The 21,928-nt window shown below is 25.8% G+C and overlaps 2 protein-coding genes across 3 annotated transcripts; one reads left to right on the top strand and one right to left on the bottom strand.

Annotated features, from left to right (window-relative positions):
• Positions 1 to 11,684: 11,684 nt before the first annotated feature.
• LOC126904370 (mitochondrial fission 1 protein) lies at positions 11,685 to 14,292 on the bottom strand. Of its 2 annotated transcripts, none has more exons than XM_050683366.1 (5): positions 14,159 to 14,292; positions 13,965 to 14,075; positions 13,134 to 13,349; positions 12,184 to 12,289; positions 11,685 to 12,121 (listed from the first exon to the last, which is right to left on the bottom strand). In XM_050683366.1, the coding sequence occupies exons 2-5, from the start codon at positions 14,013 to 14,015 to the stop codon at positions 12,021 to 12,023; spliced, it is 474 nt and encodes a 157-aa protein (XP_050539323.1). In that variant the 5' UTR covers positions 14,016 to 14,075; positions 14,159 to 14,292; the 3' UTR covers positions 11,685 to 12,020. The 2 variants fall into 2 exon arrangements, with proteins under 2 accessions (XP_050539323.1, XP_050539322.1); XM_050683365.1 differs by lacking the exon at positions 14,159 to 14,292 and adding an exon at positions 14,096 to 14,114 and having other exon boundaries at positions 13,965 to 14,034.
• Positions 14,293 to 15,066: 774 nt separating this feature from the next.
• On the top strand, positions 15,067 to 16,923 carry LOC126904369 (probable peptidyl-tRNA hydrolase 2). Its single transcript, XM_050683364.1, has 4 exons — positions 15,067 to 15,396; positions 15,451 to 15,651; positions 15,716 to 15,801; positions 16,646 to 16,923. Exons 1-4 carry the CDS (start codon positions 15,247 to 15,249, stop codon positions 16,848 to 16,850), a joined length of 642 nt encoding a protein of 213 aa, XP_050539321.1. The 5' UTR covers positions 15,067 to 15,246; the 3' UTR covers positions 16,851 to 16,923.
• Positions 16,924 to 21,928: the final 5,005 nt, after the last annotated feature.

The raw sequence follows: 21,928 nt of genomic DNA, 5'->3' as shown, positions 1-21,928 counted from the left end.
TAAATTTTTTAAGTGATAGAAAACAGTTATCAAAATAATTTTAGTCTTTTAATCAGAAATTATATAAGTAATCATATTACAATTGTTTTTCTTTATAATTCATATATAAAGCACTTCTAAGAGAATAACTTATTATGAAATTAAAATAATTTTAACTACTCAAAATTTATACAACTTTGATTGTGTATAGTATTGAATTTAGATACTTTCTCTATGAAGATACTATAAGCATTGGTAAACGGAATAAATCTTTTTTGGTCACAATTTTATAAAATTGCTACAAATAAAAATTGACTAGGCACAAAATAAGTTCTTTAACTAACATATGTCTAAATACCATAGATTTAAAAATAATAGATGATTTTTCCTTTGGAAGCACCCAGAAGTATATTTGGATTTAACACTGGTTATATATACATTATATTTCATAAATTATAAATGTTTATGGTTAGACGTTGTTTATTTAATAAGTTTCACTCACAATTTTGTTAAAAATATAATATTATTTTGATGAACCAAAGTTTATTAACAATAGGAAAATTGTTTCGGATACATTTTTCTATTAACTCTTGCTAACTTTGTTAAAAATTAATATTCTAATTAATATATTCAATTATTAACTGTTATACTAGTTAGACATTTTTTAACGAAATTTTAACAAGAGTTAAATAGAAAAATGTATCCGAAACAGTTGTACTGTGTATACCAAATAGCTGTAGTAACAACATTAAACTTGTACTTTTTTGATCTAATAGGACATACTAGCTCGACAGCAAATGAGGTTAGTTTGTATTTAATGATAAAGAGATTTAGTTTTGCACTTCTCTCATCCAACCCTTAGAACACTAATGACTCGAAAAGTAATTATTCAAAATGGTTTACAAACAGTGAAGTTGATCCATAAATCATTTTTCAAATAATTATATAACCATAATTTTAGTTTACCCTTTAATTTTCAAAAGACGCCCATAAAATTATTCCTACAAATTAATCTTTTTTCGCTAAAATATTTTACTAATATAATAGGTGATTCTTTTAACGTCAGCCACTCCATTCCTCTTAAAATAATGATTTTTTTTAGTTAAATTTGTATCTTCATTTAAATATTTTATATGTTCATCCCTTTACCTTATAAGTATATCAATTTTATTTTTTTAATGGTAACACACTTATAATATACCAGTATATCAGAAATTATTAACAATTTAAAGTAATATCTGGTGCTGAGGAATGGGTACTGCTATTTTTATCACTAGATATTTCTTGGCCTTATTCCTCCTTGGTATAAAAATGTCATTAACTTCGGAAATACTGGTCTAAATGTTGTTATCAAAAGTCACCCTTAAAATCTACCCTCAGAAATAATTTTGTCTCACAATAAACTTCATATTTATTATGACTCATAAAAATTAATTAAATTTTAATCTGTACATTATTATAAAAAAAAAAATCATTATTTTATACAGTATTATAATACTGTATATAAAATAAAAAAATATTTCGTTTATTAGTTTTTTTTTTTGCAAAACCGTTTTAAATATAAAAAAAAATATGGCTATAATTTGAATTAACGATTTTTTATGTCTTTAATTAATAACTATACATCTAATTATTCCGATCCAACAAAAAAACTTAATTTAAATGATACATAACACTTAAAAATATTATACCAACAAGTAATGCTATCACGTCATTCATAGTGTTGAAACTTCGTGTCAAGCGGTTTAAAGATGACTCAACTTAATTATATTCAAACGTTTTTTTTTACTTATTTTTTCCAAGTCATATATAAATTAAACGTTTGACCACAAAAACATATTTTACAAACATCTTAACAATTTCTGATGATGAATTTTTCTCTCCAGTTGAGGTATTTCACACCTTTTGTTGATGCGGCTAAATCACTACCTCATTATTGGTATTTTACATGAGTTTTATACTGACTCATAATGATAATTACACCCCACAGTACTTCGAAGTGTACCTCTAATATATTATAAATTATAGTATATAGTAAGTTTTGTGATCTTTTTATTTCAACATGACAGTGTTAAGTAATATAAAAGTTGATGTTTTTTTTATTATCTTCAATTTTATTTGAACAAAAATGTACCTTGATAATTGTCGATATTAATGCTTAACATAATGTGGAATGTTTATGCTAGTACTTCACACAATAACAGCAGTTACAATAAAATGTCATTTTCTTTTTAAAGTTAACTACTACTAACCGGTATTACTTAAGTAGCACTGTATTAACACGTTATAAATCTATATTTGTTACGGTCGCTTTAAGCTCTAAAATACGACAGTAATGCGCGTGGGCTTTATAATGCGTTATAGATCAACGCAAGTACATTCATGGCTTAAAATTCTTGATGAAATCAAATGATAATGAACACCTTTGTTTTACTTTCTTTCTATTACTATTTAGGTCAAATATAGATGGCAGGCCGTAGATGCTTATGCTATACATATTAAGCTAGAAAATAATTACAGGTAGAAAAAAATACTAAGTTTTTGACACTATTTGTGTAAGTGTAATTAAGATTATTTAAAATGGATCCATTTGCGCCGTCAGTTAATGGTTTTGTACATAAGGTGCATTATTAAAAATCATAACAATTTTAAACTTTGATAAGTTGATGATGGTATCTTATATAACATCGATGATATCGGTCTCATTTCAGTTAACAACAAGGAGAACATTTATGTACATTTATATTCATAAATTTATGACCGGCGTAAATGTTTTTTTTTTTGTACTCAAGGTATGATAAAGAACAGTGATAAAAATGTCCAGTAATAAATACATCCTGACAAAAAACCCAGAGAAAAATGTAAACAAAATATCATATCATCAGCAAAATAACCCATTAAAAACCCCTTTTATTGTACTTGACACCAATGTAAATATCGGGTTGTTTACATTTTATAAAAAGATTTTAATTTTGCGATGTAAATTTATAAATTCAGTTTGATTGATTTTGAATAAAAAGTTTATCCTAGTAATATTTTAAAGTTATCAACAATTTTATTTGCAGAAATATTTGTGTAAAAAACTAGCACAGTGGAGTCGTGGCATAATTGGGTTCAGTATAGATGATATCTGACAGTGATTAAAATCACTATCATAAAAAACACTTCTATGCAAATCTATAGATAGTGATTAATTTTTAAAAATTGGTGGATTATTCCAAAAGCAACATGATTTCCTATTTTCTTATTTCTATAATGATTACAAGTTTTTATAATTTATAAATGTAATTGAATAAATATTTAGTATAACAACTAAATATAGTATGAAATTGATATTTAATAATTTAGTGTTGTAATTTTTTACAAAAATCATATTTTTTTATTAATTTTAATATCAGTTTGCACCATGAAAACAAAATTAAGTACGAAAATTTTTTTTTTTAATATTAATGTTTATTACATAAGCTATAATTTAATATATATAGAAGTGATAATATTTCCGGAACATTTTTGAAAATTAAGTTGATTTTTTGTAAAAAAGTTGTCATTTTGAATCCCCCCTTTTGGCCAGGTAAAGGGTCAAATTTAAAAAAATAATAAATAAATACCTCATAAATCTATAAAAAAAAAAATGCATATTGATTTGATCGTTTTTAAAAAAGTTATGGCAGATATAATAAAATAAATTGAAAAATATCAAAAATTAGCGATTTTTAAAAATGTAAATTTTTTCCCATTTTTGGGGAACGAGGACATTTTTTCAATTTTTAAGGGTAATGTCTTCATACGATTTGTAATCTTTTGATGTATCGTTGAAAGAAATCGGTTCGATGAGAACTGAGAAAAAGTAGTAACATACACAAAAAATAAAATAAATATATAAATAAAAAACCCAGCACAGGGGGGTTGCGGCACAGTGGTGACGTGACATATTTGGATCAAGTATAATGATATCTGACAATGATTAAAATCACTATCATAAAAAACGCTTCGATGCAAATCTTTAGATAGTGTTTAATTTTAAAAAATTGGTGGATTATTCCAAAAGCAACATGATCTGCTAGTTCGTTATTAATAATCTGATTCAGATAAAGTATATCGAATGAAAAAGGGATTATTAAAAATTATTATTTCTCATAAAAAAATTATGTTGATCCATACACTTTTCAATAAGTTATAGCATTATAAAGTTAAAAATAAAAAAATAATCGAGAATTTTCACACAAAATTAGCATTTGGTAGCCAATTTCACCATGAAGATAAAATAAAGTCCGAAATTTTTTTTTTTTCATAATAAAGTACATTACATTAGCTTTAATTTAAGATATATATAAAAGTGTCAGACTTTCCGGAACACTTTCAAAATTTAAGTTGAAAAAGTAAATATTTTCTGAAAAAGTTGTCATTTTGAATCCCCCCTTTGGGCAGGTAAAGGATCAGATATAACAAAAAAATATACCAAATGAAAGGTAATGATATCATGCATCTATATAAAAATTGTGAAAATTAGCGATTTTTAAATTTGTAATTTTTTTGGAGGTTTCCCCCATTTACGGGGAACGAGGGATTTTTTTTCAATTTTTGAGGGTAATGTCTTCGACTAGATACGATTTGTGATCTTTTGACGTATTATTGAAAGAAATCGGTTCGGTGAGAGCTGAGAAAAAGTGGTAACAGACACAAAAAAAAAAACACATCTTAGTAAAACCAATACCTTCTCAGCTTCGCATCGAAGCTAAAAAACACATCATAGTATCTTCTCAGCTACGCATCGAGCAAAAATAAAGGATTTGTTGTTAAGTATATTTAATTGGGTTTTGAAGAGAAATTTATATTAACTATATATGAATCCTATTTGAATTTTAATATTCAATGAACATTTTTTTTTTTTTTTTGGTATTGACAAATATTTTAAAATCTTTTAATAAATTAAAAAAAAAATTAACAATGAATTAAATGTTGTTTATTAAAACATTGTTATTGTTATGTATTGGGACTTAATTAAAATCATACAACAAATAAAAGAATATAGCAAATGTGATAAAAGACAATTTTTAAATTTCTACAGGAAATTTACATTTTTAGTAGTTTAATCCTGTGAGGAATATTATAAATACAATACTATTGATTTGTAAAATAATTTTGTTAGTGTCGTTAATAGCAAAAAAAGTGTTAAACTGAGATACTACTGTTACAGTTTAAACTATGATATGTATCATCCATAAATGACAATTGCAATTCCCAAAAATCAATAAAAATATTTACAAAACAAACAATACTCATTTTAAGCGAAATGAATATATAATAATAGCTCATCATATCTGCAATAAAAATCACAATAACCGTTTTACAATATTAGACATTATTAAAAAAGTGATATGAAATTAAGTAAGTACAATTTTTGTAAACAATATTTAAAAAAAAGAGTTTTATTCATTTAGTAACATCAAAAAAAAAAAAAATGTTTTATCAAACCTGACAACTTTAAGAGATAATTATACGAAAATAGATTATATTTTCCAACATCAAATAATCGTGAAAATTGTTTTTCAAGAATAATTTTTCATGAATCACATTTAGTTTTATGGCTGTTTCAATTGAAATTTAATGGTTCTTTGTTGCATCTACAGTATTAGATATTCACATTTATATGATGAATGTTTGTGATGAATCACGAGGAGATTATTGGATTTTGTATAAGGATCGGCCAAATTACACAAAAAATTATAAATGTATTTGTTTAACTCAGCAGTGTAAAAATATATATTCATTCTGTATTTGACGTAGTTTAGATAAATGCCATCGGTTAAAAGGCACTTTACTGTAAGCGACAATAATAATTTATAATAATTATTAAAAAGACGTGTTATATCTTTAAAACAAATATATGTATTTTTAATTATAATAGTTATTGGTTTTTTAGTATGTTATATTAGTTTCTTGTTGTGTACATCAAAATTTTAAAATATAATGTTCATCGTTTTTAATTCATTCTATTAAATAAGAATGGTCCACAACATCATATTTTGGCGCTTACGACGTATATTTTTATACCAACTAATCTAATGTCATTTATAGAAAAAAAGTCTAATTATAGATAACACTATACTAAATGAAAACAATATTTGAATTCAGCAGATCTTCGTCTATAATACTACATAGCTATTGTAGATTACAATAAATAGCCTTTAAACTGATGATATTGTATAAAATCGTCGGTTATTATATCTATATTTTATTAAATATAAAAACTATATTACATTTTTTAGCTAAAATGCAAAGCTGAGAAGGTATTAATTTTACTATGATGTGTTTTTTTATTAAAGTGTCAGTATTTCCGGAACACTTTAAAAAGTTAAGTTGAAAAAGTTCTACTTTCTATATGCATTTTTAAGTTTTGAACCCCCCCTGTGGGCAAGTAAAGAGTCAAATTTATAAAAAAAAAATATATCAAATGATAGGTAAAGACATTATGCATCTATAAAAAATAAATTATATTGATTTTTTTCATTTTTGAAAATGTTATGGCAGTTTTAAGTAAAAAATAAATTATCGATTTTTAAATTTGTAATTTTTTTGATGATTTCCCCTATTTACGGGGAACAATGGACATTTTTAAAATTTTTTAGAGTATTATCTTCGACTAGATACGATTTGTGATCTTTTGACGTATCTGCCCACAGGGGGGGTTCAAAACTTAAAAATGCATTTAGAAAGTAGAACTTTTTCAACTTAACTTTTTAAAGTGTTCCGGAAATACTGACACTTTAATATATACCTTAAATTAAAGCTTATGTAATATACTTTATTATAAAAAAAAAATGTTGGACTTTTTTGTCTTCTCGGTGACAATGGCTACCGTATTCTATTTTTGTGTTAAAATTCTCGATTTTATATTTTACGTTTTCAACTTAAAAAGGCTATAACTTTTTGAAAAATGTATCAATACAATTTTTTATGAGAAGTAGTATTTATATACCTCTTTCATTTGACATATTTTTTTTTTAAATAAAACAATTACCCTTTATATATTTATATATTATAAATTATTATTTATTATTATATAAATAATATTATTATATAATTATTAATTATTATTATATTTTTTCTTTTAATTATATCTTAAAATCATTGTAAATATATTTTATTTTTTTAATAATAAAATTTATTTTAGTTTTGTTTTTTCCTATCTAGTAAGTTAATTTGTCATGAAAAATATAAATATATTGATTTTTTTCAATATTATAAATATATATATATATATACGTCTTTTTGTAACTGGTTGACTCATATATCATATTTCAGTTTATTAATTAATTTTTTTCGTATTTAATTTGTAGTATAAATCCTTAATTTGTTTAATGTTGTGCAGAGAATATTTAAATATCTAACCCAACCAACTAGTAGCAGGTAAAATATGAAAAAAAAATCCTTTTCCTGTTCATTAAAATCCAGCATTTTTTATTTTTATTTTTTTAATCTTGACAATACACTAGACCGTTGGTGTACAATTCAGTCAAAACAATGTCCGCTTTAAACAAATACAATAGTAAGAGGAGAAAATTATAGTATTTGTTTATATTTTCTTGGGTTCTATGAATTTTTATAGAGCAATCAACTAAATCCTTAACACTATTTTCGGGCTAACCGTATTAGTTTTTTTTTTTTAAACTCACCTTTACAAAATAAAAATTTAATATATTATGATAGGTATGTACAGTGCAGCGTCTAATGGCATATTGTTTCTATGGAGCCGCCGCGTATTTGTCTGTCCCCACCTCATGTCTCAACGTGCCTAGTGTTTTTTAAGTTAACCGTGATGGTGTCGGACAACCGACCACATATGGCTATATTATTATTACGTGTAATGTACCTCAAACTATAAGCGTTATAATTTCTTTACCTATCGAGCAGGTGGGAGTGAAATAATTTGGCCGATCGTACCCACCCGCCGTAATAACTTATACTTCATATTGATTTCATTGGCTGGTCGATCAGTCGACGGACAGATTCCATTATTCTTATTAGTTTTATTCTTAAGTTGTATTATTAGTTAAAATTTAAAATCAGCTATTCGCCGCCTTGTAAAAACTGTTAAAAAAAATTGTTGTCATTTGTTGTCGTGAGATATTTTTTATTAGCGCCTTGTTGTTTCTTTGATTAGCATTGTTTTGAGTGAGACGATGCTACCGTGACAGTGACAAATAGTTTTCTTCGGCTCGTTAACAAACAAACTGTTGTATATTATTTTACATTGTGTTTACTTACACTTACGAACAGAATACGTCCTAGTAGTTTCAACCGTTTTTGGTTGTGTAAAAATCTTAACAATAATAACGGAGAACATTGGTGTTTAATATTTTATATGAATAATCTGAATAACCAGAATGGAAAAAATATTTTATTAAAGAAATAACTAAATGCGATAACATTCTCATGTTTACCAAGTGTTCAGTAAGTAAGGAAACAGGTCAGTTGTTACAAACAATGAGAACAATAAAACCGTTTCGTTACTTACTGAACACCTATATAATCTCACATTTGTGTGCCTAAATAAATATACGTTCTACTAGATTTGTATTGCTCAACTATAATTTAAAAGATCATAAATTTTATCTAGTTATTATTCTTAATATTTAAAAGTAAGCATTCGTTTATATCCAAAAATATTACATTAGCTTTGGTATGATCTATTTTTAAAAGACTGTAATTTGCAGGACAATTTTATATCACATATAAAATAAAATAAAAAACTCATCAATGGATTACATCATTACAATTAAGCCTGGAGAAGTTTTTTGTGATAACAATCACTAACCCGAATTACTTCACTAGAGCAACTGCAGACATTTATTATAAAATAATTGGATAACTTACTTAAAACTACTTGAATACAAATACACTTACCTGCTTTTATATAAAACGACAGCTCGAGATAGATAATCTTTGCTTGAATTTGTCACGCTTACAAGCATTTAATTAAACACTTCCAATAATATTTAAACATGAAATTTGATAAAATGTATGTATACGGGTATTTTATTTGATAAATAATACATTTAACAATTATAAAATTGAAATTCCCAAAATATTAAATTCGCATATTTCTTCGCTTAAAAACTTCGTTGGTCCACGAAATATTACAATATTTGCTCCGTGGAAATTATATCTCCCATGGAATTTAAGTATTATTATGTTACACAGAAGAAAAAAGTTTTTCGTAAAGACTTTGATTAAATTTCAAAAAATATTAATATTAAATTAATTAAGATAATGTCAAAAATACAAAAATAAACGTAAAATTAATTGTTTTTTTATAATTAATATTTTATTTTACATCGTCTATTTAAAGCTTATGACAAAAGGTCGAAAAAACATGTAAATTACCGCAACAAATTCCCTACTCATCTCTGTGATCTTAGTGGTAGGGGTTACGGAGGGATGGTATACTTCTGCTTTTTTTGAATTTACACTTGATTTGTCCAAAATTATAAATCCCCTTAATATTGTATAAATATTAATATTAATATAAATGTGCATTAAGGTTATCGATTTTCTATCATAAATTATTATTTTATTTTTCTGTAATTATTTTAATTAAATATCCCAGTGGTTAGGGGATAAGAATACTTCCATGGCCCCTCTACCAGTCGTAAGAACGACTAATGAGGTTGCGTCAGTTCGATAGCCGGTTTAAAATTTTTATTAAAAAGTATGAAGAGTCCTGAGCAAAACTTAGGAGGATTTTCCCATCTCAGATGTACGCGGAGACAACATGTGAGAGGAAATAAAGTAGTTAGAAACAGAGAAGAATGAAGTGTTTTACTAGTCGAACAACTTGTGCGGTAGCTGATTCACCAGTCATGTGTACACATCTACCCAACGCATGTAGTGTTTGCGGTGTAGGGACATCGTCACTCAACTCTTGGATGGACTTTTGCATAAGGGGGAAAGATAGATCCAAAGTAAGAATAGTGGAATGTTGGAACATTAACTGGTAGAAGTAGAAAATTCGTAGAAGTATTGAAGAGGAGAAAAGTTAACATTTGTTGTGTACAGAAAACTAAGTGGAAGGGAAAGAAAGCAAGGGAAATAAGTGAGGGTTATAAAATAATATACTCGGGTAAGTCTAATACAAGAATGGTGTAGGTATAATAATGGATGAGGAGATGAAAAGTAAAGTAGTAGAAGTAGCTAAGAAAAGTGAAATAATTTTAGTTGTAAGCCAAATTTTCGATGAAAAAGTGTTAAATGTAATAAGTGTCTATTCACCACAAGTAAGATGTGATGAATTAAACAAAGAAGTGTTTTGGAGAGAGATGGATGAGATGATGCAAGAAATATATAAGAAATTATGCAATTAATGAAGATGTGTGGATAGGTGGAGATATGAATGGACATGTAGTAATGAGAGGAGAGGATATAAAAGAGTACATGGAGGGTATGATTTCAGTGGGAGAATGGGGCTAGAGAAGGAATCCTGGATTTTGAAGTATCGTATAATATTGCTGTGGTTAATACTTATTTTAGAAAGAGAGGAGAACATTATATAACTTATAAGAGTGGGAGTAATAGATCACAGATTATTTTATGTGGAAGAGAGAGAACGTAAAGTAAAGTATTATAAAGTTATCCCAGGCGAGAGTGTAACTTCACAACATAGATTGATAATAATAGAGTTGTGTAGTGGGAAAAGAATATACAAAAACAAAAAACGTACAGGAGGAGAATCAAGGACTCGGTGTGGAATGTCAAGGGAGACATAAATGATGTGTGGAATAAATTTGCTAGTTGTGTAATGTATAATACAAAGAAGATTGTTGGTGAGAGTAGAGTAAAATGCCAGGAAACAAGGAAACCTGATGGTGGGATGAGGACGTTAAAGAAATCATAGAAAGTAAGAAAAAGCAATTCAAAGTATGGTAGAAGGCATCGTTTTAAGGACAAGAAAACCCGGAAATGGTTTGTAATGTAAAATTAATTTAAAACTTATTTTACCCAGCAAATTATAAATGATAGGATAACTATAATTGGTTACTACCATATGGTCTAGTTATTGATTACTTATTATAACGACTGTATAAAATCAATAAAATTAATGTTTAGTTTGATAATCATACCTTATATATAACAACAAATTGTCACATATTTTGGATTTAAAGGGATTATTCAAAATTATGTTTAACAAAAGATATTATATAACATAAAAATATCCTCTCCTGCACCAAAACAAAACCTGTTTCTATAATAGAAAATAGAAAATTATAAAAAATTTAATATTGAATCCTTATTAGCTTTTAATTCTGGATCTGTTCTTACAAAGAAAAATATCTGGTGTAAAATAAAGAAAAATATATATATATTATAAACTAATTTTTTAAATAATAAATTGTTTATTTAAATATTTTTCAAGTTTATACTGGTTAGAATATTTATGAACATAAAAATTGACAAGATAAATTAAAATTTTTGAAAAATGTCTGCATTAATAATACATAAGGTAACTAGTAGTTAATAACTAATATCAAAATCGATTACAAAATCAAAACGTTAAGTCTATTATTTTGCTATTAAAATTATTTAAAATATATACTAATGCAATATCAAGCTAAAAAACTTTAATGCTATTCAATAAATTCTAAGATTTTTTAATTTTTATTCTATATAAAAATTAAGGGTAAAAAAAAACTTATAAATAAAAAGAGTTGAAAAAAATTAATTCTTTAATTTTATAATATCTTCTTAATATACATAATCATTGATTAAATATATTATTGATTTTCTTCACTTTCAATGACAAGATTTTATTAATAGTAAATTTATAAATAAATATACAAGGTAATTAATGCATTAAAGCTAAAATTATGCAATTTTATATATACTTCATTTTTCAATCACATTACATGTATTTTTATTTCAACGCAAAATTAGCAAATTTAAATTTAAAAAATAATTTAAGATTCATAAATAAATTTGTAATATTCAAGTAATAGAAGGAATGAAAAAATAGAAATAGCAATTTTATCTAGACTTCTAAGTTATTATTTTCTTGCAGCTGATTTGGCCAATGCGATACCTAGTCCAATTACAGCACCGACACCTAATGCTACTCCTCCTGCAATGGCCATTCCTTTGTGAGCATCTGAAATAAAAGTATTAAAACTTAAAAAAACAAAGAGATATTTAATATATAAAAACTCTCACCAGCTTCCATTTTCTTTTTTATCATCATCATCAAGCTTTGAGCTTGCATATTTTCAGGCTGCATATGCAAGAAAGCTTTTATGAATTGAAGAGCAGTACTGTACTCCTAAAATAAAAGTATGCTTTTATGATATTTAACACTTTACTATTTAATTTTTTAACATAACATAATTTGAAATGTTTAATTTAGTTCAATTATATAATATTTTGTGTGCCACACATATTCAATTAAATTTTTGTTTTAATATTAAAAAATCATAATTGTTTACATAATGAACGAACTTTATATGAGTTACAGGTTCATATTCAAAAGCTGATATGTTACAAAACTAGGTTTTAAGATTTTTTTATAATTTAATTAGAGGAAAATTTTATCTATCATCTTCCAATAAATTATTAATCAATTCTTTGGGAAGACTTGTGTTTTGTACTTTAAAAATATCAAATTTCAAAAATATACCATTGAAATTTTTAATTTGTGTTTGTTTTCCTGTAAAATTGCTAAATATGATTTAACAGTTTTTAGAAGAAACCACAGTTATACTATAAATACACTAAGTGACGAAAAAAAAAATGTGATATAAAATTTTATAGACAGATCTACTACTAGTATGTGAAAACTGCAACCAAAACATTTCCATTAATCACATCATCCAAGATTACCACAAATACTGTCCAGAGAAGCTTACACAAAATTCTACCTACATGGAAAGCAGCTCTCAAGGAAATAAATAAAAATATGATATCAATCATTTTTCAATTAATTAAGTGGTTCAAAAATACAGAATCACACAGTACATTATCTTTAATTAATTAAATTTAAATATTTAATTAAAAGGGTGAAATTTACTTTCAATCCTCCTTTTGGCTACGTTTCTGATTTTAATAACACACATTTAACCTCATTAAATCAATGAAAATTTTATTTTTGTACATGATAATTTAATTACTTTAATTCTAGAGTTTCCTAGCGCTAAATAATACAAGTAATTTCTTTTGGCATCTTCATCATTAGCTTCATGTTTGATTAATTGTTCCAATAAAATCAAACCTTTTCTTATATCTGCTGGATAATTACTTCTAACTAGACACCAAGCATAATGAAATTTAGTGTGTTGTGATACAGTTCCAGTTGATAATTGTTGATAATATTCATTTTCAAATTTCTACAAATTATAACAAATGCATAATTTTAGTTAACAAAAATGAAGTTCATTTTTATAATTATAAGAATAATCAGGATGATTAGTTTAAATAAACCATTCGTTTACTCTCAAAATAAATACAATATAGGAAAAATTTTTGGATTGAATTGACTGGTCGATTAAAACTTTTGGGTCAGTACTTTGGAAATTATTCTCATTTTTATATATAGACGAAAGGAAAAATAACAGCATCCACTTCTCACCTCCAATCATTAATAAAAAATCCTAATAACTTCTGAAATAGTGGTTTTTAAGTTGTTATTGACCAGTCATTTTTTATTTTATAAACTAGTTAGATATGTATGTGGCCAATTAAAAAAATAATGTTGACATCTTTAAAAATTATACAGTATGATGAAGTAAATATTAGCTGATTAATTAAGAAATATATGTAGCTAAATAAAAGAACATTTTTTTTCCTAATATTATATTTATTTTTTATGAAATTCAATAACTTCAACAGCAATTAATCCATATAATCTGACTTTTTAAGAAACTTTGATAAGTCATCCTCAATAAACTAAATTAATTACTTTCTTTCAAGTAATAATTTTTATTCCACAAATATTTTATTACCTTTAAATCATCATTCGAGACAACATCATCCATAATATTTTCACCTTCCATTTCGTAAAATAAATTTGACCTTTTTAGCAATTCAAATAACAGTTAAAATTTATCAAAAGTCTTAAAAATAAAATATTTACATGTATATATATTGTTAACTGAATGTCAAAATCAAATTAATAGATTAAAAAAAAATCACATACGTTTAGCAACGTTCATTAATAATGCATCACAGATAAGATAAAACTAAATTAATAAGTTATTAGATAACTAATAAATTTTATCTCATCTGTGATTGTATGTCTTTGTATGAACATTAAAACTATTTAGTATTTTTAAAAACACTGTGATATGACGCATTATAAAATAACAGCTGATTATAAATATATAAACAAATAATATAGCCGATTAAATGCATTAGTATACTTGTCTATGGTTAAATGTAAACAGCTAGTACGTTATAAATTGTATATTTTTATCTTATGTAAATAATTAAATACCTATTAAATGACCAAGATCGTTATTGGCATATAACAGTAATTTAAACTTTGGTAACTCCTTTCCAAAAGTTTTCAAAATTAATTTTTATATCTTATATCCTTATATTTGGAAATCTTATATCGAAATATTCTTATACGTACTATTATTATTATAATGTATACAAAATTAATATTTTCAACTTGAAAAAAGAGGCGTAGCCAGGATTTTCGCATGAGGGGGCTAAATTTTATAAAGTGTAGAAGACGATAGTAAATGTGTAAATTGAAATGTTGATGTGTGATAGTAAATATTGATAGCATATTAACGTTGATTTACCGTTAACGTATTTACTATTTCAAATATATAAAATTTGTTATACAATTTTCATATTTTAATTTAAATATTTCAAAAGAATAAGAAAAATACAGCCAATGGGGGGGGGGGTAGAGCCCCGTTAGCCCCCCCTTGGCTATGCCACAGTATATTATATATACTTGAAAATTTTAAGTATATATAATATACCATTTTCTACTATACTTTTTAAAACAACTTGTCAGAGATTAAATTTGTGACTAATTATTTTCTTATGGTCATATTATTTATCTTACTAGATAAGATGGATGTCTACAACATTATTAGTGATTATTTTTGATAAATGATAACATATTTTAAGTTATTGAAATTAATGTATTACGACATTTTTTGAATAACAGTTAATGTAAAAATCTTTGCAGATAAAGCTTAAATATAAAATACAATCTAACAAAGTTTATCTCACTGTATGAAACACTTTTAATTTTATAAACCAATAATGAATGTAAATTCAAGCAACGTTGGTTTACTGGATTCTACAAAACACGAAACCGATGTTGAAACCAAAATTATAGATAATAATCAACAAAAAGAAATCACCATTCAAGAACTGATCGAAATGGGATTTCCTAAAACAGATGTTATTAAAGTAAATATTTAAATATATTTGCCAACTTAATTTAAGATAAAATGCAATTTTTAGTTAGTAGAAGCTGCTGGAAATATCTCAAAAGACTTGATCATAGAACAATTGTTATTACACACAAATTCTATGCCTAGTGATTCTATACCTGTTGTAGATGACGACGGTGATATTTTATGGGAAGATGTAGAAATACCCTACAAAATGGTGATTGTAATTAATGTCGGTCTTAAAATGAGTATAGGGAAAATTGCCTCTCAGGTAAAAATTTTTAAGTCACATTTAAATTATATAATTTTCTTTTTACATATATTTTTTATTAAAGGCTGCACATGCAGCATTAGGTTTGTATGAAATTATTAAAGGAAATAAAAATCTTAAACATGATTTTCAAATTTGGGATGAACAAGGGTAAGATATTATTTTTTATTGTCTAATAATATTTAAAATTATATATTCTGTTTTTTTGGTATAATATTAGTAAATCATACAGCGCTCAGTGGAATGTAATTAAATCCAAATATATGCTTACTAAAGCTTTGTCTTCATGAACCTAATTTTTGAGGTCTAGATTAGCATAACATTTACTTAAAATGTCTAGCTCAATGAATGGTTGATAAATTTTGGTTCTTTCAATTCTAGGCCATTAATTGAAAAAAATATGTTTAATTAGTTGTTTAAATCACAAAAAGTTTTTCTCACTACTGACATTAACATCGATATCAACATGCTTCTCATTTTTGTTTGTTTAATATTTAATTATTATCCAATTTTTTTGTCCATGTTGTATTGATAGTGAAATATTATTCAAAGAATATAACTTAAAATTAATCAAAACAGGTTTTATTTTTGGTGAAAATTTCATAGTTTTTACAACATTTTAAAATATTTTTTAATTTTAAATTTTGAGAAAAATTCAATTCATACTACAATGTTTTAAATTAAAAAATGAACCCTAGACATGGTACATTTACTGTCAAATATTCTGAACACCTAATTCTCTTTAACTTGTAGCTTATTATTGGTCTGGCCCAAAAATTCTACTTAATGTCCATCCTTGTCCCAATTTTGTGTTATACATTTTTTACCCAATGAAGATTTGTTTGCATATTTGTGTGCATTGTAATGTCTAATATTATTATGCACAGTAATTAACTGATAAATTTTCTTAGGGATTTATAATCGGTAATAAACTAACTAGACTAATTTATCTAAACCAATGCTTTATTTTAAAAATTTTAAGTTTTTTTTTCAGAAGTAGAAAAATTGTATTAGAAGCCAAAAACACTTCAGAACTCATTAAACTATGCAATGCTGGAAAATTACATTGTGTACCATATTATTGTGTTCATGATGCCGGTCTTACAGAAATAGCAAGCAATTCATTCACTGCTCTAGCATTTTTTGGAAGTAATGTGCAGTTAAAACCTATCACTGGAAAGCTTAAATTACTAAAATGAATATGATTTGTAAAATTAAATATATATTTTATTTATTTATCACTCAATAAAATGCTGATAAACTTCAAAATTATCTCATATTGAGAAAAATAAAATGTGATCATTTTTACCACTACAAAAAAAATATTTACTCTAAACAAATATCAATTTAGTTAGATTAAAATAAAAAAAACCCAGCACAGGTGGATCGCGGCACAGTGGTGACGTGGCATAGTTGGATCAAGTATAATGATATCTGACAGTGATTAAAATCACTATCTAAAATAAACGCTTCGATGCAAATCTTTAGATAGTGTTTAATTTTAAAAAAATTGGTGTTTTATTCCAAAAGCTACTTGATCTGCTGGTTCCTTATTAATATCCTGATTAAGGTAAAGTATGTCGAATGAAAAAGGGTTTATTAAAAAATATTATTTGTCATAAAAAAATTGTGTGGATCCATAAACTTTTCAATAAGTTATAGCATTATAAAGTTAAATATAATATAAATAATAAAATCGAGAATTTTCACACGAAAAAAGCATTCGGTAGCCATTTTCGCCATGAAGACAAGTCCAGAGGTCAAATTTTTTTTTTTCAAATTAAAGTACATTACATTAGCTTTAATTTAAGATATATATAAAAGTGTCAGACCTTCCGGAACATTTTCAAAAGTTAAGTTGAAAAAGTTAATTTTTTGTGAAAAAGTTGTCATTTTAAATCCCCCCCTGTGGGCAGGTTAAGTGTCAGATTTACAAAAAAAATATACCAAATGATAGGTAAAGACATCAAGCATCTATATAAAAAAAAATTATATTGATATGTTCATTTTTGAAAAAGTTACGGCAGTTTTTAGTAAAAAAAATTGAAAAAATTTCGAAAATTAGCGATTTTTAAATTTGTAATTTTTTTGGAGGTTTCCCCCATTTACGGGGAACGAGGGAAATTTTTTCAATTTTGAAGGGTAATGTCTTCGACTAGATACGATTTGTGATCTTTTGACGTATCGTTGAAAGAAATCGGTTCGGTGAGAGCTGAGAAAAAGTGGTAACAGACACAAAAAAAAAAAAAAAAAAAAAAAAAAAAAAACATCATAGTAAAACCAATACCTTCTCAGCTTCGCATCGAAGCTAAAAGGACTTTTAATAATAAACATATATTAAAAAAAAAAAAATACAGTACAGTTTTTCCCAGCATTGCAAAAACCTTTATTCAGGGCCAGATTTAGAGAAGGAATCTCAAAAAACAAAGCCCCTACATGTATCAGTATCTCATTTTTTTATTATTATTATTTAATACTAAAATCTATAAAATTGAATAAATTGTAAAAAAATTGTGTGATTGTACACAAGTAATAATGAATATTTTAGCTAGTCCTTATATGTTGAAACATATTATAATTTTTAACAAAACAATTTATCTATTTGTTAGTTCTATGGATAAAGTTCTCCTCTGTGTTGACTATTCAGAGATAAAATAAAATCTATGAATATAAAGCAGTTTTAAATAGATTGTTGAAGTTTTGATATTAATTTTTCAATAGTTACTTTATTATACATTGACCAAGATATATCTTATATTTACATTTACATAATTGTATTTCAACAGCATAAATATGAATGTATTAATCTTTTTGCATACTAATGATTTAAGAGACATGTGAGAATCAGGCTTTGTATAATTTTAAACATATATTAATGTTATTTTTAAGTATTCATTCTAATAAAAATATCAAATACATTTTTCTCGAAAAATTACAAAAGCGACCACATTGTCTTTAAATTTTATATCGGACTAATGTTTACTATTCTTTTTTATTTTATTGAAATATAGTCAATTGTGCATTTCATCATTGAAATCTAGTAATTATTTACTATACAATTTATGTTAAAATATATATATATATATATATCAACTATGGCAGTTTTCAATATTTATCGAAAACTGAATATTTAATTATAATTAAATATGCACCTATGATATTTATAATGATATCACTTAACACATTGTGAATTCATGTCATCATCAATTTTTTAATTTCTATTCTACGTTTAAGACTATACCTTATAATTACTTAAGACGTTTAGGTACCGATCTTTTTTCAGGGATCAAATACAGGCAATTTTTCAGTTATCCCATGTTATGCAGTGTCGTTGTTGAAAAGTAAATGATTATTAGTAATTTTATAGTCGATAACAAAATCGGTTGTGTACCTGCCTATCTTATTGATGCAATACGATTATATTGATCTAATAACAATGCATGTTTATTTTATATAGTATAAAATCCATAGCTTATCGCCAGCCCCACAGTAAATACTAGTAGACGCCTCCTTATTTCACAAATTTTAATTGGCTATCAAAATAATTAAATTATTTATTTTCGACGAGTATGAAAAACTAAATATTTACGGATTATGCGCTCTGAGTGACTGTGGTAAAAAATCATTATAAATACTATCATCTCCAATTTTTATAAAAAAAAAAATGTTTTTAATGAATTATTTTTAACCTTGCCCTTGTTTAAAAACTTTTTATCAAGAAAAAAATACTCGCTCATTTATTAATTACATCTCATTATTTGTTTGAGATATGTCTAGTAAAATTTTGGTTTGATAATTGGAAGCATTCTACCAAAATAATATATATATATTTTAGCTTCGAAGTTGAGAAGAAATTAATTTTATTGTTTTTTTTTTGTCTTTCGCCACTTCGTATCAAGTTGAAGACATTCCCCTTAGATTTGAAAAAATTTCCTCGTTCCCTGTAAATGGAGGAAATCCCCCAAAAAATTACAATTTTTAAGTACAGTAAATTTTGACATTTTTTTTTTTTTTAATTGCCATAACTTTTTGTAAAATGAACATACCAAAATAGTTTTTTTATATAGAAACCTTAGGTATACCCCTTTCATCCGACATACTTGTTTTTTAACTCAGACAATTTACCCTTATACAAGGAGCGTTCAAAACTTGAAAAATACATATAAAAAATAGAACTTTTGAAAATTTTCCGGAAATATTGCGTCCTTCAAAAATATGTTAAATTAAAGTTTATGTTATGTGCTATAAATTAAAAAAAACAAAATTTGTTCCAACGACTTATCTTCTATGTGCAAATAATGACAGTCAATGTTGAACAAAAAATAGAAGTTAATTTTGCTTTTGGAATAATTCACCACTTTCTTAAAATTAAACACTACAGATTTGCATCGAAGCGTGTCTTATGATAGTGTTTTTAAGCACTGTCAGATAATATCTACACTTGTCCTAACTATCCCGCAACTCCACTGTGCTACTGTTTTTTTTTAATTTAAAAATCGACAAGCATTTATTACATAAAATAATTAGTTAATCACAATATTCCGATAAATTTATTAGCATTATTAAAAATATAATTTAGTACATTACAGTACATCTATATTTATTCCAACTATGTCATGTCCATACTGTGCTACCGTTTTTTATGTGTGGCTGAAGTGGTATTTTGATTTTACAGTAATGTGTTTTTTTTTTACACATTTTTTCTATTAATAAGAACTTTTAATTTTCAGTCGACTGTGAACCTAAATCATTTATTTTTTTTATATCACTTTGATCTCTGGTATTTTAAGCACCTCGTACTATACTAAATATAGGTTATATCTCATCATCGCTCATATCTTACCAGCTTTTTTGAAAAATTATCTACTTCTTTTATTGGATTTTGTTTAAAATTCACTTTTATAATTAATATGAGAGATTTATTTGATGATCAAGTAATTTACAAATGTGTTGAAATATAAAGCTCATAATAGAAGTAACTTAGCGTTAGTTTTAGGTTGAAAGCATAGTGTGCAGCTGAGAAAAAACGTTATTATGTCAGATTTAAAGGGAAATTATTAAAATATAATGCTGAATACATCAATAAAATGTATTTTTTGATCTTTTGGCGTATCGTTGAACAATTACAGTCTAGAAGGTACTGATATGAATAGACACAAGCAGAAAACACATCATAGTAAAACTTATACTTTCTTTTTTATGGAAGCTAAGAAAGGGTATGAAAATTATTTTTATATACACGTACCTCACCACGTATTTTTTTTGACGCCACTTATTTAGTGTTAATACATTACCTATATTTTTTTTTTTTAATGGCGGTACTGTTTTATGATTTCCCATTTCTTTAGCGACACTTATATAAAAAAATAACAACAAAATTTGACTCGTACTATACAAGGATAGCTTTATCGGTCATTAGATTAAAGAAAAAAATCATTAACATCATTTATACAGATTTATTATCAGGCATGTATTAATGTGTAACTATTTTTGGCAGTCGGTATTGCCCAACGCAACTCTATAGGCAATAAAATAGTTGCAGTGGATAACACACAAACGCGCACGAGCATGTCAGATATAACAGCTACTGTTTGAAAACTATTAGTTTGAACATACAAAACTACCCGTTTTTGTTCCATCAGTACGATAAAACTACTAATGCGATAACAATTCTGAAAACAAATCTGAATTCAGCATCATATTACTTAAATATCGGTCAGGCTTTTTTTTTTGAAATTTTGATGTTTTTAACTCGTAATTACAGTTTACATTTTTGAAAATTTTATATTCTTTAAAATTAATGAGCGTAGATGATGTGGGATATCGTGTCAAGTGGAAGTTTAGGATAAGGGTGGCTGACCCCAAATTGGGATTAAGGCGAGGAGGAAGAAGATTTTCTTTAAAATTAATAAATTTGCGTTGAAGGAATCACAATTAAGTAATATGATGCTGAATTCAGAATTCTTATCGCATCAGTAGTGTCGTGGTGCTAATGAACAAAAACGGGTTGTTTTTGATTAAAAAGCGGTCGGTACCAGTGGCGCAACTACGGGGGTGCTAGGGGGTGCTGTAGCACCCCCAACTTTACTTTAAGCACCCCAAAGTCCCACGTCTTTGTAATTTCAAATATTTATTTATATTCTCAATACGGCACATGACCAAATTTCAGTATAATAAACTTAACTTATATGTACAATAATAATATAAAATACAACAATTAATAATATAATAAAGCTGATGGGTCCTTATTAGCAATACTCATCATTCTATAAAATGG

This window comes from Daktulosphaira vitifoliae, unplaced genomic scaffold, assembly GCF_025091365.1.
Source record: "Daktulosphaira vitifoliae isolate Bord-2020 unplaced genomic scaffold, ASM2509136v1 Scaffold_4, whole genome shotgun sequence".
Taxonomy (NCBI): domain Eukaryota; kingdom Metazoa; phylum Arthropoda; class Insecta; order Hemiptera; family Phylloxeridae; genus Daktulosphaira; species Daktulosphaira vitifoliae.
Note: the sequence above shows the minus strand (reverse complement) of the source record. Positions and strands in the feature narration are given on the sequence as shown.

Excerpts from the sequence above, each read along its gene's own strand:
- LOC126904369 (XM_050683364.1), top strand. The coding sequence starts at position 15,247 with ATGAATGTAAATTCAAGCAACGTTGGTTTACTGGATTCTACAAAACAC. Across the intron at positions 15,652-15,715 it reads TAGGGAAAATTGCCTCTCAG|GCTGCACATGCAGCATTAGG; the intron begins GTAAAAATTTTT and ends TTTTTATTAAAG. Across the intron at positions 15,802-16,645 it reads CAAATTTGGGATGAACAAGG|AAGTAGAAAAATTGTATTAG; the intron begins GTAAGATATTAT and ends TTTTTTTTTCAG.
- LOC126904370 (XM_050683365.1), bottom strand. Across the intron at positions 12,290-13,133 it reads TAGGAAACTCTAGAATTAAA|GAGTACAGTACTGCTCTTCA; the intron begins GTAATTAAATTA and ends CTTTTATTTTAG. Across the intron at positions 12,122-12,183 it reads AAAAAAGAAAATGGAAGCTG|ATGCTCACAAAGGAATGGCC; the intron begins GTGAGAGTTTTT and ends CTTTTATTTCAG.